This window comes from Haemorhous mexicanus, chromosome 1 (assembly GCF_027477595.1).
Source record: "Haemorhous mexicanus isolate bHaeMex1 chromosome 1, bHaeMex1.pri, whole genome shotgun sequence".
In the NCBI taxonomy this organism is placed as follows: domain Eukaryota; kingdom Metazoa; phylum Chordata; class Aves; order Passeriformes; family Fringillidae; genus Haemorhous; species Haemorhous mexicanus.
In genome coordinates this window covers 58,191,215-58,206,624 of record NC_082341.1, presented here as the reverse complement: position 1 = coordinate 58,206,624, position 15,410 = coordinate 58,191,215, and the positions used below count along the sequence as shown (strand labels likewise).

General features: G+C 36.3%; 1 protein-coding gene across 1 annotated transcript in view; it reads right to left on the bottom strand.

The window, feature by feature from the left end:
- Positions 1-15,410, bottom strand: part of CNTNAP2 (contactin associated protein 2) — a 1,014,330-nt gene that overhangs the window by 160,311 nt on the left and 838,609 nt on the right. Inside the window, exon 15 of the mRNA XM_059850210.1 lies at positions 3,229-3,356. Within this exon, the coding sequence (XP_059706193.1) occupies positions 3,229-3,356 (128 nt within the window). The remainder of the gene's footprint in view (positions 1-3,228; positions 3,357-15,410) is intronic.

Here is a 15,410-nt window from a genome sequence, read left to right as displayed (position 1 = left end):
CCCCTTTTTCTAGATCCCGCACAGAATAACTTTACTTCAGGAAAAACAAGAGTAGTTCCCTTATCCAGTATTACTATGGAGACTAAGGACTGGTTTTCTTTGTTTATTCTTTTAATTCCTGTTCTGCTAAGAGCCTATTGAGAATGTGCTGATAAACTGCCACTGTCATTCTGCAGTTAGAACACTCATAGAGCTGTGGTCAGGAAGGACTGCTTTGCTTTAAGTATGTGTAGAATGGACATTTCCTGAAAACCTTGCTTGACCTTTGAATCATTGCAACAGAGTGTCAGAAACCCCCACCAAATTAATTTCCTCTTTGTGCACCTGTTCTCCATGAAATTTGATAAGTTTGCTTCCCTGATAGGTCACCACTTAGAAATATCATTAGATATTAAGAAAGCATTCCTCAACACTAAAATGGCAAATAGGAAAGAGGCATCCTGCATATTTAATCCAAGGCGCAAAACAAGCCCCAGACCAGATTTATGGGATTTTTGCCACAGTGACTAGATGAGACTTCATCATTCTGATAGAATTCAACAGCTTAAGCAGATCTTTAGAGGGGCAATAAAGGCCCTTTTTGCTGACTACTTTTCATAATGCAAGTAGTGTTTTGTGAGGTGCAGTTAAATATGAAAAATACTTCTGGAGGTGTGCAATCACGCATGAACCAGTTTTCTGATCCTTATCTCCAACAATATCTGCTCTTCAAGAACAGCCCTCATCAGGTAATAAATCAGGCAAAAATAAAAATGCAATCGTCATTTATGGGACCAAAATCAAACCTATATTTCTGAAAGAAGAATATAGTTATTTTTGCAACAGGAAAACAGTTATGATTCTGCAATCTTCCTTGTTTCGTGTCAAAACAAATTGCACTGAGATGAATGATTTTCAGATTTACTTTAGTCAGTCAACAGTGTAGGAACCATTAATTGTTGTGGCTTCTGCTGATTAATGGATTCTTGAGAATTTGATGAGCATGGGAAGAAGTGAAATGTATGAAATGACAAAAATCTTTGCTTTCTTTAACCCTCTTTGCTCTCAGATTTTGAGCTTTCAGCTGTCTCTTCTTAAGGGCTGCAAAGACCATCAGCTCTGTGGTACTCTTACTGCTGTACTCAGGTACGGCTGTGAGCTGGCCCAGGTGACATGTCCCTGTCCCTAGATGTTACAAAATGTTAGTAATGAGGTTTGTGGCAAATTATTCTGTAATTCTGTGGGGGAAGTATCACTTCATGTGCTGCAAAATATCACTGGACTATGGATTAAAACAACACATGGTATGGACAACCCACAGGGCAAGACAAGTTGTCATGGTATTTGCTGCAACCACAATGAGAAATTCTTCTAAATAGGTAAATTTTTATTTGACTGGTCACTTTTTCCACCTTTCTTGCAAGCAAAACAAAAATCTATTTCTTAGACAGTCTTCATAACTAGAACTAATTTCATTTAAACTTACAACTGAATTTGACTGAACACATAACTGTGCTGTGCTGACACTCAACATCTTGAGTACTAATAATGGTTTTGATGCATGTAACACACACACACACACACACACACACAAATCAACTGGTGTGTGGTTTGCTGTTGTTGTTTTTAATCCTTTCCCAGAAATTTGGTACTTTGGATCTTTCTTCAAAATTGGAATAAAAGCACAGTTTAAAATTTTGGAATTTTCTCTGGAGCAGAAACCTTGTTTTCCGCAAGGTAAAAGAGCAGCTGTTGTATACATTCAAGAAAGAATACAAAGGGAAATGCTTAATAAATTCACTGGGAATATAAAACAGGAGCTTTGCAAAGGACTGGGGTCTATATTATCTCCTGTGAGTAAAATTATACCAGATTTTTGACAGTAATATATGGTCATGGAAGGAAATTCAAATTTATTCATAGGCAAAGTTTTTCAAAAACTATGAATCATATCTGTAAAGTTCATGGATAAAATTAAATTAATCAGGATGGTAGGTATACACCCATCCAGTTTCCCAAAAGGCTGTGTCACTCAGTCACACTCTAATAAAGGCTATTGCCTGCTCAGATGAGGTTTCATTTATACTAATATTTAGAAATGGCTCACACTTTAGAGACTGACATTTCTAGATGCACTCAAATTCAGGATATGAGGAATATGGGTGCATGAAAAATAATATTTGTTATTTTTGTCATCATTTGTAAGAGTCTATTACAAAAAAGTTTATCAAACATAGATGAGACACAGACAAACACAGACTGACCTGTGATTGGTCAAACACCCTAAATGACAAGCAACAAATATATGAAGTGAATACTTCTGCATCATGTCTGTCTTACAGGCTGAGTTATAGTACTGTTTATTGTGAATGGGTGTTATATTATTTATAGATCACACGAATATTAGTTGTTTTAAATTAAATCAGACAACCTTTTCTTACTGCACCTATTATAAGAGAACAGCCTTAAAACACAGCGGACAAATGAAACACGTGTCAATTGCAGAGTCTGAATTTTTGAAGTGTGATTTAGAAGGGCCTTAAACAGTTGCTCTGCCTTTGGTAGTGAATTTCACCTCCTGAAATATAAAAGAGACTGAAGCAAGACTACAATTTTCCTTAGTGCATTCCAATTTTGAGTGTGTGTGCAGTAGAAATTTATACAAGATAATGATTAACTCTATCAGTAGATGATCAGACTGGAGGATGTACACCTCTTATCATCACTCAGCCTGGAAAACAGAGACTACAACAAAAAAACTAACCCTAACCCTAACCCAACTAACTCCCAGTGCTTTCCATGGAAACATCTAGTCCTGACACACTTAGCATCTGGTAACAATCTTGTCAAACTTTGTTCACCTACAGCCAGAGATTACAGTGATGAGTTTTGCCATCATTTATAGAAGCATAGTAATGGTAATGATGCTGACAAGAGCGCTGAAGAGAAGCACAGATGTTGAGAGATATTATTATGCAATCTCTATTACTGCTCATCTACATAAACTTAGTTGAATAATCCAGGTTGCCACATTTACCATAAAATAAAGAAGAATACTGATATTATAAATTAAAAGGTAAGCCATTATATGTGTATTTTCACAGAAAAATTTCTCAGATCGCATCATGCTTTCATAGCAAAAGGTCTTTTGAGCAGACAGCCATAATTTCCCATGGAGTGTCTCCAAAGTCACCCCTTTCCAACTGATTTTCTACCCCGGAGTAAGCAGAAGAAAACCAGAGAACTTACGATCTCCTTGGCAGCGCACAGGACCCACGGTCACCTTGGCTTCAGACCCAGGCCGGTCAAGGTCTCCAACCACCACCTGGCTGACTGGTAGGTGCTCTTTGTATGACAGCATCCCACTGTCTTTCTTCCTGAATTACAGAGACACAAAAGGAAAGCAATTGTGAAGCATATGAAATGATGTTCCTTGATCTAAGCACCAAACGAATAGGTATGACACAATTGCATGCAACTCAGACCTCATTTTAGTTAGCAAGACCACAAAAATTCAATTTATAGTCATGTCTTTGAGCTCCTCACATCAACTGCAGCAAGAAACCCAGTGTTTTTTTCATGCTTAGACCAAATCACTGTGCACAGCAGCAATATTTTTCCTTTATTATGTCAAGAGATGAACCCAACTGGCATAGAGTGTTCTTTCTTCCAAATAGAAAATGAAATAAGCAATATTTAATGGGGTACTTTGTCTCTCAGCTGGTTTGCCTCTGTGGGTTTTTTTGGTTGCAATATTTTTTTTGTTGGCTTGTATTCTTTGTTTTGCTCTGTTTGTGTTTTTGCTTTTTTTTTTTTTTATATATAAACACACACATAAAGGGCTAAATTATCCACACAGGAAAAAATGGTCTATATATAGTGTTAAGATTATAAATTTTTGACAGAAAAGAAAGAAAGAGGAAACAAAATAAATCCATCTATTTCTCTCTCTTTGCCCCCCCCCCCCCCCCCACTTTGTTTTTAGCTCTATCCTGACATGTAACTGGGTATCTAAAGTAAGGAACTTTTTGATCTAAAAAAAATCAATTCCTTTGTTCAAAAATATCACAGGATTAAGGATGAATTCAGTATCTAGAAAAGTTAACTGAACCCCACAATATGACTATAACTGAGAACTTGTAATGATTTCAGGAAAATGAAAGTCCTTTTCATCTCTAACTTGGATGACTCCAAGATCGTCCTCATTATATTGCTAATAACTGGGCAGCGCAGCAGGGATCTGCACGATCTGTGGTAATGTTCCGAGTCTTCCAGCAGGACAGTACTGTTTTCCTGTAGCATCTCCAGTCATCACCCTTATTTGTCCATCTGAAGAGATGGAAAGCAAAATGTTCTTTTAAAAAGAAGCACAACTGAATTAGTTAAGAAAATAACCATCACATTTTCGAACAGCAGTTCACTGGAACTAATGTCTGTTCTCTGTGATGAAGAGAGTAATTAGAGATTTAATTAGTGGAGTTTTCCAAATAGCAGGTGACTGCTTTCCTTAATCTGTGTGTTCTTCCCCTTCAGAAAACTTGCTCCTTTATGTTATTTGACTCTTTGAGTTGCTGAGATCATTAGCCCTCTTTGTCTGGACACAGATTCACCAGGTGCTCTGTCGGTGAGGTTGCCACAGGACATTGATAGAAAGGGAGGAAAATGGAGAGCAGGAACCCTGGCAGGCTGCTCCCTCACATTGTGATCATCCCCAGATCGCCATGCCCTTTACAAAGGCATCCTTTCCATCAATTAGGAGACAAGCAGTATAAGAAAAGAAAGATTAAAGGACTTTCCATTTAAGAAAGAAAAAAGTGAATAACAAAGGCAGGTATGTAGACCTAATCTTTGTCACAGCTAAAGACTGCATCCTTGGGACCCACTTCCTTCTAAAAGAGGATAAATGTAGGTCATCACTTTACTCTTTCTGGTTTTCCTCTGAGACTGGCTTTCTTTCCTGATTTTTACTCTTTCAAAGAACATTTTAAAGAACATTGGGCATATCTATTTAAAACAAAGAATTCGCTGAAGAGTGGTAAAAAGAAAACTATTGGCATTTCTCTTCTTTCTTTCTTTCCTCTTTCACAAAACCAGCTAATATTTCAGCTCCAAATAAGGATGTTAGTTTTCCTGTCACCAATAGCTTTCACTTTCTTTGAAGGAAATAAAAAGCAGCAGTAACAATTTTCTGTCTCTTTACTGATAATTTTTTACTCATTTTAATATTTTATTTATGCACTTAGTGATATGGTCACTTTAAAGCTGTTGCCACAACAATAAATGTTAGAGTTCTTTTCAGAAATAGCCTTATTTTCTGGCCATCACTTACTTGTGTCATCATTGTAGCATTTTCCCCCATACTGAAACTATTGAGGACTGGGAGTGTTGAACTAAGAGTTGAGAGAGATGAATCGTCTTTTCACCAGCAGAACCTGGGTAGTTCTTTCCCTCTTAACAAAAATGGGATAATGATGATTTTTGGGCCACACATGCACAAATAAGACGAATAGACTCAGAGACTGACTGGTTCTGTTATGCTTTTCTGACATATTTGCAGTTCCTCTGGACATACTAATCAGTGCTAACAAAATCAAAAAAGTTTTAAACCAAAGACTGATTACTATGCTTGACTTTGTACAACACACTTAGAAATAATCACAGCTCGAACACTCAATTCCTGCAAGTGATAATGTTTCTGACGGTATTTAAAGACTTTGCACATTAATAGGGTGGAGAAAGTCTCTGAAGTTTTTACTCACCAAAGAAAATCCCCTCAAGAGAATAAAGATTGAATTCAGAGAGTGTCATATTCCTATTAATAGCCAAATGGGAGATGAATGAATCTGATCAAATCCTGTAATTATTACCAGGAGATATTGATGAAATCTCAGTGTAATTTTCTATTCCTAATTTCTTTTCCTATATATAACAGTCTGCAAAGTGCTTCAGGGTGCCTTTGAATGAAAGTAGCAGATATTAGTGTGAGATTTATCATTGTTTTGATTATGATCATCTTCTTCCTCTTTATAAGCATTCAGTGGTACGTAAAAAAGAAGTGCATTATATATGTATCAGCAAATGACATATTCAGAGTAATAAGATTCTGTATCATTATTAATTTGTTTATATAATGATTTAATAGAACCAGACTACTGCTACTGGAGTAATTAATTTTCTCTGATTTTATTAGACATTGCTTAATTATCAGCCCAGCCATACAAAGGAAAACAAATAAAGAATGTACTACAGGTAGGAATGGACTCAGTTTTAAAAGATATGGCTTCATGACTTGAGGAACTGAAGTTATTTCAATAATACAAATAAAACACCTACTGAACTAATAATGTAGTGTTAAGCACATATAATTTGGTGATTAGCAGTGATTTGAAGAATGCAAACTCCAAAGTATGAAAATTTCAAAGGTATACAATTTTGCACCTCTCACAAGACCCAGGTTTTTACTATGTGAGCACCTCTGTATAAATCCCTGCATTTCCATAATCGATCTGAGGGAGGTATAAAGCAGTTTAGTCCATTTAGGATCTGCAAAGCAGTGCCTGTAAAAACATTGTGAAGGGCACAGGCATACTAAATGCTGGTATTTTCTCTCATCCAAAAATATCTGGGAAGAATTTTATTTATATTAAAACTGATAAGAAGAATGAATATTACAGACAATTTAATGAACAATGCAACTATGGCAGCAAATGTAATAATCTGGAAGTGAGTTACTCGGAAATAAACAAGATCTAATTAACAGGATTAAACACAGGGCAAACAAAACTAGGATTGAAGCAAAACTAACTCATGAAAGGTTTTGATAAAATTTAGCTAAATTTTTAATAGTCATACTGTGGAGCATTAAAGCCATGCTTTTAGATTCACCCTATACCCAGGGCTCTGCCCTTTGCAGTTATAACCTGCAGACCACATACTCTAGGACAAAAGTTTTATTTCCACTGGATTTCGCTATTTTCAAGGATTCTTACAGCTCTTTTGTCCCTTCCCCACATGTCTCGTCACCTCAGATGCCCTTAGATATTAAGTTGGAGCTAATGATTCACCCTTGATTGGTCTGACAAGGGGTATTATGGAAAATTTCTCATTACTGTACATGGTCATAAAAACTGACGAATGATTATAATTCAAATTAATTTTTTTCAATACTCTGGCATTGGACAGGATAAGATCCTTAGAAATATGTGGTTCCTAAAAGCAAAAGCGGGAGGAACTCTTGCAGTTAAGACTGACCTTAGGACAATTAAGCTTATCTAGCACGCATAAAATATTTTTACTTTTGAGACCACTCACCTCCTGAAAGTCTAAACAATTTGATGAAAGATCATCTAATCCCAGCCCCCAAATTACTGACATAAATCCCTACTTTGACTTCTATTAGTAAAGATAAATTATACCAAAGACACAAGGCTGATGGTGCAGCATTCACAAGTAATCCTGGCTTAGAAATTACAAAGGATTGAATTGACTAGATTAAATTAATTTAAGGGGAGATACACTGAGAAATTAGTCAGCAATATGTCTCATTTAAAAAATCCATCAAGAAGGAAAGAGAGAGAGTTGACACTGGTTCTACAGATTCTCTTGCCTGAAAGCACTTCTTGACTTTCCTTTCAAATAGGAGCTTGTGAGAAACTGAATAACCACCGAGAAAGGTGAATAATAGAGAGAGCAAATGGGGCTCTGCTTTCTTTTGAACAATATGGAACCACTTTCCAGTGAAAATCTTCCTGTTCTGAGCATTTTCTCATATTCTCCTTCCAAAAGACCAGTTGAGGCAGAAAGTCTCTTCAAGCAGAGTGGCTACTCTTAAAATCTTCATGTCTTTAGTGTTATTTTGAAGAAATAAAGGAAATTTATGGATTCTCTTCTTTTGAGGTCCAGCAACTCTTCTGACTTGACTTTGAATTTTTCTTATTTCTATACTGAGATATTTTAAGAATGAAATTTAGGAATCCTACCATGCTCTAATTGATCTTTGCATCTGTCAACAATTTAATCAATTTTATGTCAGGGTTTCAATTTTTTTGTAACGTAAATCAGGGAGCATATGTGGTATTTCCCTTAGCAGAAATGCTAAATTGGGATGTCCCTTTCACCTTGGGCAATTACGGAGACAAGATTACCTGGGATTCAGCCGAAGCCAAGAAAAGAAACTTCTGTGAATGTTGAGCTGAAAATGGATGATATAGGAATTTTTAAAGGAAAAATTGACATTGGAAAGGGCAATGCCTTGCTCAAATAATTTTTTTCCTATTAGTTCAGTCTCATTTGACATTTTAAAATCAGTATTATTTGGTCTCAAAATATTTCAAAATCATAAAATTATTTAAAAAAATAGGAGTTTATAAAAATATTAAAAGTATCCCACAATTAGCAATGCCCCAAATGTTTTCTAGTCATCCTAAAGTTTTAAATGCTTTCTTTTATGACAGAAGTAAGAAAACTCTCCTCTGAACAGGTCTAATTGATTGAAGGACAATAAAATAATGCCCCATTCAGCTACTCAACATATCCCAGAAAGTTAAATGTCTTTCTTTGTATATCACTTTGACAAAAAGAGAAACCTCCATTTCTTCCATGATTCCCTCACAGATGCTGAACTTTCCCATACTGTAGCTCTGAGAGAAAAAAATCATGAAGAACTCTACTATTTTCACCTGTTTTAAAAATTACCTAATTTAAAACACCAAGAATTGTAATTACACTTCTCTATATCTGAATGCATTACAGCAATGGTAATATTTTAGTGTGTGGATACTAGAAGCAGTCATCTAATGAAATGTACATTTTTAATATCTGCACTACTCAATGGACTGTTGGAAGGTCTGTGCAGGTAAATGATGAATTCTTTGCTGCATCTGTTCTACTAACCACAAGTCTTTGGATCACATCCTATCGAACTACCAGACCAAACATACTTCTGGCAGGATTTTTAGGGCACAAGGATCTATACTGGAAGAAATATTAAAAATCTCAGAGCCCCAGCTCAGAGGCTTCATTTCTTGGCGTTCTTGACAACTTTGACAGTTTTATTTTTTATGACTGAAAGAGCTAAATAAAAATAATTGACTGTGGCATGACAAAATAACAGATGGCTATAGTTAATGCTGACTTCAGCCCCTATATGCCAGTTGAGTTCAATACAGTACTGAAGTGCATAACTTTGTGTTGAATTTGGTCCAGAAAACTGGAAGAAGTATGGCGCTTACTGCATCCAGAAAATGTCAGTAAAACCCAATTGTATGAGCTTCTACCACTACTCCTACCCTTCCACCGGCACTTCCTGCAGCGTTCATCCTCACATGACATCTGTGCATATACCTCGTACAAAACTGAAACCAACCTGTGGCAGGCACATTGGGAATAAAAGGATGCTGTGATTCAGCTCATGCCTTGAGTTGGTTGGATAGCTTTGACATAAAATAATTTGAGAAAAGGTTTATACGGATCACACTCCGGAATGAAGCACTTGATTAGATAACCTCACAAAATCTCCATGTGTATGATAAGAGTGACCAAAAGAGGGCAATGAAGCAGGTGAGGAGTCTGGAGCACAAGTCCAATGAGAAGCAGCTGAAGGAACAGCAGTTGTATAGCCTGGAGAAGAAGAGGCTCAGGAGAAATTTTATCACTCTCTACAACTACCTGAGAGGAGGCTGTAGAAAACTAGGTGTTGGTATCTTCTCCCAAGTAACAAGGACAAGAGGACATGGCCCCCAGTTACATCAAAAGAGGCTTAGATTGGAAAAAATCACAGGTTTGGATGACAGAAAATTTAAGTTACTTTCTAGCTGTCACATAGAAAAAAGCATAACAGCACCCCTCTTCTAAATAGTAATCTAAATAGCCAATAAAGAGACAAAATACAGAAGAGAGTAATGTCACATAGTCTTAAAATTCCATGTTACTATTTGACTATTTGCTTCCTTTCTGTAAAGGCCCCTACTACATCTGTACTGATTTTTAAGAAAACTTAGATAGTTGAGCCTATTTTTCAGTAAGCTCTCTCCATTCTACCTGACCTCAAACTTTAATTGTACCAGCCACAATATCTTATTTTCTGTATCTATAATCAGTTCTCATTCTTTAAATACTGTATTTCAAGGGTATTGTACATAATCTGTGTTCCCTCAAAAGATCTCAGTTTCAGTCCTCAGAGGTAACTATTACATTGTACTTTAATTTTGTCTCCAGTCTCAGCCCCAGAAGATTGCTTCCCATTTTACTTTCATAAGTGTGTGGAAGAAGGCAAATCCTCAGCAGTGATTCTTCTTTCAAGGTGGCACTTACCCCATCAGGATGGATGATCAGTTGTATTTAACCTTTCTTACATAGCATACAGCTTGTACATCTGTGGCTCTTTTCTCCTCACAAGGATTTCTTAACCTACTGCTGTTTGAAGCTGTAGGTTCAGTGATCCTACAAATTATTAGTTTTTCTTTCTACTTATCAAATAAGTAGAGAACCTGTTTCTAACAGAAAACCAATTAGTAAAAGTAATCTAAAAATGAATTCTGCATCAGGACTGTGATTTTTTGATGTTGTAATGATTTGTTAGACCAATGAAAGGTAGACCCTTTAAATGATCAGGTGAGTAGACGGGGAATAAACAGCTATTTAAAACATGCCAAAGTCAAATGCAGGAATAAATTTGAAACAACTGTCACTAAGCAAACTCTCTCCCAAAATGAAACCTTAAAAGATTGTCTACAAATTGTGCTATAAACAAAATGAATGATGTTCCTGTGTCTACTGAGGAAGGAAAGTGAGGTCTATTATCATGAAAGCACTCTAGTTAGAAGAAGAATTAAATACCCCACTACAAAACAGTTAAAATGTACTCACATTCATCAGAAATAATTATCTGAAACTGAATGCTCCAAGATATTCAAGCACATTTAAAGCAATGGTGCAGCATAGAGGTAATTAACAGATGTCTGTATTCATTATGTAAACACTTTGCTATCAAGCACAAGCAAAACTAGGATACTTTCCCTCTGCTAGTAAACATGCACATATATCTCTTAGAATTGATTTAATTTCAATTAGGTTCCTTTTTTAGTGCTTTTGCTAAAAAGATGGATGACCTTGGTTTCAAGTGATATGCAAATTTATCCGTAGCTTAATTTCTTCCTTACCTTTTTGTGTTTTTGTGATATCATTACCTCTTGTCTGTGTGTGTGTGTATCTCCACACACAGTGGAGTAACTGGAGAAATGAGAAAGGATACTACACAAGGTACTTACTGAAGTTTTAAAAAGATTGTAATTCCTGCAATGTGTGCAGCTGTGTCAGCTCCAGAGGCAGCTGGGTTCTGTGGAACTGTACACAGAGATTCTCTCACTGCATTTACACAAAGCATTATGAGAAAACTGAGTGACAGAGATTAGGATTTGAGCCACAGGGAAGTCATGGTATGCCACACTTTGTGCTAAATATTAGGCCAAATGCAGATGCCCTTGTTTAGAAAAATCTGTTTTGCTGCACTGACTGTAGAATGTCAAGCATTTGTTTAGCATTTTGTTGGTCACACTTATACTGGATTAGTGACCTATTCATTAGCCAGATTGCTCCACTTTATTGCTCTGGTGGGTTTCCATTATCCTTTTTGTTAGCCTTTGAGCTCAGCTTTCCTTACATTACATATCACCACTTCTTTTCTCAGCGAAAGACTGGCACAATCTTAGCAGGATTCACCATTCATTTCCTAACACAATTCCATCTAAGCTCAGCCTGTCTCTTCCTAGCACAATACTGGATGAACTCCCCCAAGATTTTTTCTACCAAGGCTGCTGTGACAGCCCTGACTTCATGGACAAAAATGCCTTTGGGCCACAGGTTTCCAACAACATGTGAAAATATGGTCATGAACAAAGGAGGCTGATGATGAAGTGAGTGAGATTCCCCCTCCCTCTAACTTTAAGAATGGTGCTTTTCAGGACTCCAAGCAATACTGGGTAGATTTTACAGGGAAGTTGACCCTGAAGCAATCAAGTTGTGCTTCTCTGGTATTTCAGACGGTGACATTTTTTATCAGCATTAGGTGAAGATAGACATTAAAATATAATACAGGTCAAAAAGCCTAGGGCTTACAGTATTCACAGAGGGTGCACTGAGACCCTTGCTGATGTTGAGGTGCATTTCAATGGCTAGGTATGTGTTAATTTGCCAAATGATTATGTGTCTTTTTTTTTTCTGACAGCTTGAATGTAGTTTACTGCAGATGCTTCTTACCTTAAGACAAGCCTATGAGACAAATGTTGCCTCATGGATGTAGGGATATTGAGAAGTCTATCACATCTACCCACAGCAAAGACTATGAGTGCAGTGCAAGAGAGGTTCCCGTCACTGATGTCAGCTCTTTTATTGAGTGAAATGGCAGCAAAACATAAGGTCAGTTTTAAGAGCGTTATTTGTAAGTGTGCTGTGTAAATCAGGAGGTTGGTTTTGATTCCTGAGTCTTATGAAAGACTTTAAACATTTCTAACACAATTTTATTTCAGGAAAAGGTATCTTAGATTTGACATAAGATATTTGAATAATTTTTTTTTTCCAAAATGCTTTAGCTGAATAGATGAACTCTTGACCACTAAAGGTTATTATGACATTTTATGCAATATTCAGCAAATAACTGGGTTTAGACATGTGAGTGCATGTTTAGTGACAGCATTGTAAACTTTTTCATAGAGATAATGCCTACAAATCCTTTTGTGCTTTTATATTACCAAGAAAAAACTTTTGTATCATAGATATAGGTTTTTGTATTTACTGTCTTTTTTCATTGCACTTTTTAACACTGTCAGCAGATTTTAGTTTAACTTTATACCTACCTGCTTGTTTAAAAACATGTTTTTTCTTCCTTTTTATTTTGCTTTGCTTTCTCTTTAATAATTTATATAAATAAATATATATATACTCAAGTACTTCCTTAAAGGAAATTGTATAACTTAAACAACAACCCAAAGTCATAACTCAAAGAAGATTTTGTTTCCCTAATCTACATTTAACATAATCCTGTAATCAACTTCCACTTGACCAAAAGTTGAGCAAAAGATGGTATTTGTGATAAAGGAATACCAAAAAGTAACTGTCCTGAGGTATTGGTTTAGATAGAATAATTTCTTCCTTGTAAACCACTTATTTTTCAGCAAAATATGGAAAAAAAATAGGCATTTGAATTCTATCAGGAAGCTGGCTCATACAGACACACTTCTGCTGTAAAGAATCCATGTAGCATTTTAATTTCAGTTTAAAGACTGTTGGAAAAAACTTGAGATAAAAATGCAACAAATTACCTTAGACCTGATTTACCAAGTCTCCACTGCACACTCAGACAGCTCTTGGAAACTTTGTGGGGTCTCCAGGGACTGTAATTTATACGAATAATTTTCATAAGCACAGTATTCAGCATGTGAACAGGAGGCAGGGAGAAGAAAAACAGCTGGAGGAGGGGTGGTGGGGAGGGTTGGGGGATGCCAGGAGACTTGCAGCTGTGAAAAAATATCTAGCCATAATTAATTACAGACAAGTAGAAATTTTGAATGCCTAGGGCAAACCAGGAGGGAAACATGAATAATAACTAAGACAAACCCACACCTAGTCCATGACATTAAAACAATTTATAGAATTTGAGCTTTTTCTACAAGCCTAACTACAGATACAGATACAAAAAGGAAACCCAGTCTCCCTTTTCTGTAGGTGTTAGAACCATTGGGTATTTTTTGCTCAATTTCCAGACTTTATGAAAGGGTTTTTGATTGCTTTGAGTGTTTTTCACAGACAGTGCAAGTCATCTTCCTCTTTAGAGTAAAATAATGCATTATGTATATAACAATCATTCCTGGGCAAACACAATGTTACAGTTGAGTCTTGTCTATTTTTATTTTCTGTTTCTTTATCAGATCTTTTGCAGTGGTAAGAATCTGCTGGGCAAAATGAGAAAAGGACAAGAAACAATTCTTCCTTCAAATACTGAGGTTTTGCAACTACCTCAGTGATGAACTGACAGGATATTTTGATCAATTGCTCTGAAGACAATATTCCCATTAAGTCTGGTACAAAAGAAGCATCAATAGGGCTTATGAATTCTCTCTTCCCCAAGATCCCCAGCTCTCTCCCTTCCATTCTTCCCCTCATATCTGTATATCATCTATATATGTATATATCTATATATCTATCTATATATATCTCCTGGTACACCAAAGAACAAACAGTGAAAACAGATGTATCTTTTGTTTACACTGGAGGTACCTTCAGCTTGATGGACTCCCTTGTGATTGTTTCAGCTAAAATATGACTGCTAATAGTAATAACAGCTAATCATGTGCTGCAGTCTTCATCTACCCTATAACAGAGGTTGTCATATATTTCAAATGTCTTTACATCTGACAGCACTGATTCAGAAATAAAAAAGTCAGGGGAGTTCTACAATTTAAGAAGAAAAGCATCCTCTTCAAGACTTAAGCACTGTCAGGTACAGAGTGAAATTCATTGGGCTGGTCTGCACTGGGGTGATTTCATCTTCATACCATGGCACTGAGGGCAAAGTCATTAGTCTTCAAGTTAGCCCATAAATAAAAGTGGAGAAGGAGAAAATAATTGGCAGCTGAAAATTCTGCAGTGCACAATGCTCGATGTACTCTGCCCTTACCTGACAAGCTGTGACAGTAAGGTCATTTGCTTTAAAGCTAGGACTACAAGCTTTTCATTCAGATTAAATAGCCTGCATCTTTCTGTGCAAAACATAGAAGACGTTTGTGTTCTTGCTCACTTGATTTGTCACTCACACTAATAATGAAGTTAAATAACAAAAAGTATACAAATGTGCTGGGAATTATGTTCCGATCGTCTTCATGGTAGAATTAAAAATCATGCATCTGCCTTTTCACCTGCTAATTCATAACCCTCTCAGAAATTTCTTAGAATTCCCTGAGAAAGACAGGACACTTTTAATAACAGCAAGGATATGTCAGATGATAATAATTACAAACACCTAATTCTGATAGATTTTTTTCAGTGCTGCTGTTAAACGATTCTTTAAAAGACCTGGATGACACCATCTGTCTTTGACTAGCTGGAACTGAAGACAAGAAAACCTGAACAGTAACACTCAGAAGTGAGGTTCGCAGCAGGATGAACACTCACTTTTTGTCTGACAATGATTTACAGAGTAAATTAATAAATTTGTCATCACTCTCCCCTTTAAGTTCATTCATTACTGCTAGCAGTGAGAAATGAATGAACTTGAAGTCAAAAAGGAATCATCCTCATCCTTAGGAGGTTGTTAGAGCTTGACCATTTTCACATTTACAGCAAGGTAAAGGTAAAATCCTGTTTCCTCATAGTTTTATATTGATCACAGGAAGAAAATCATCATACACAGGACTGAGTAAGAAAGGGGTATTTTAACA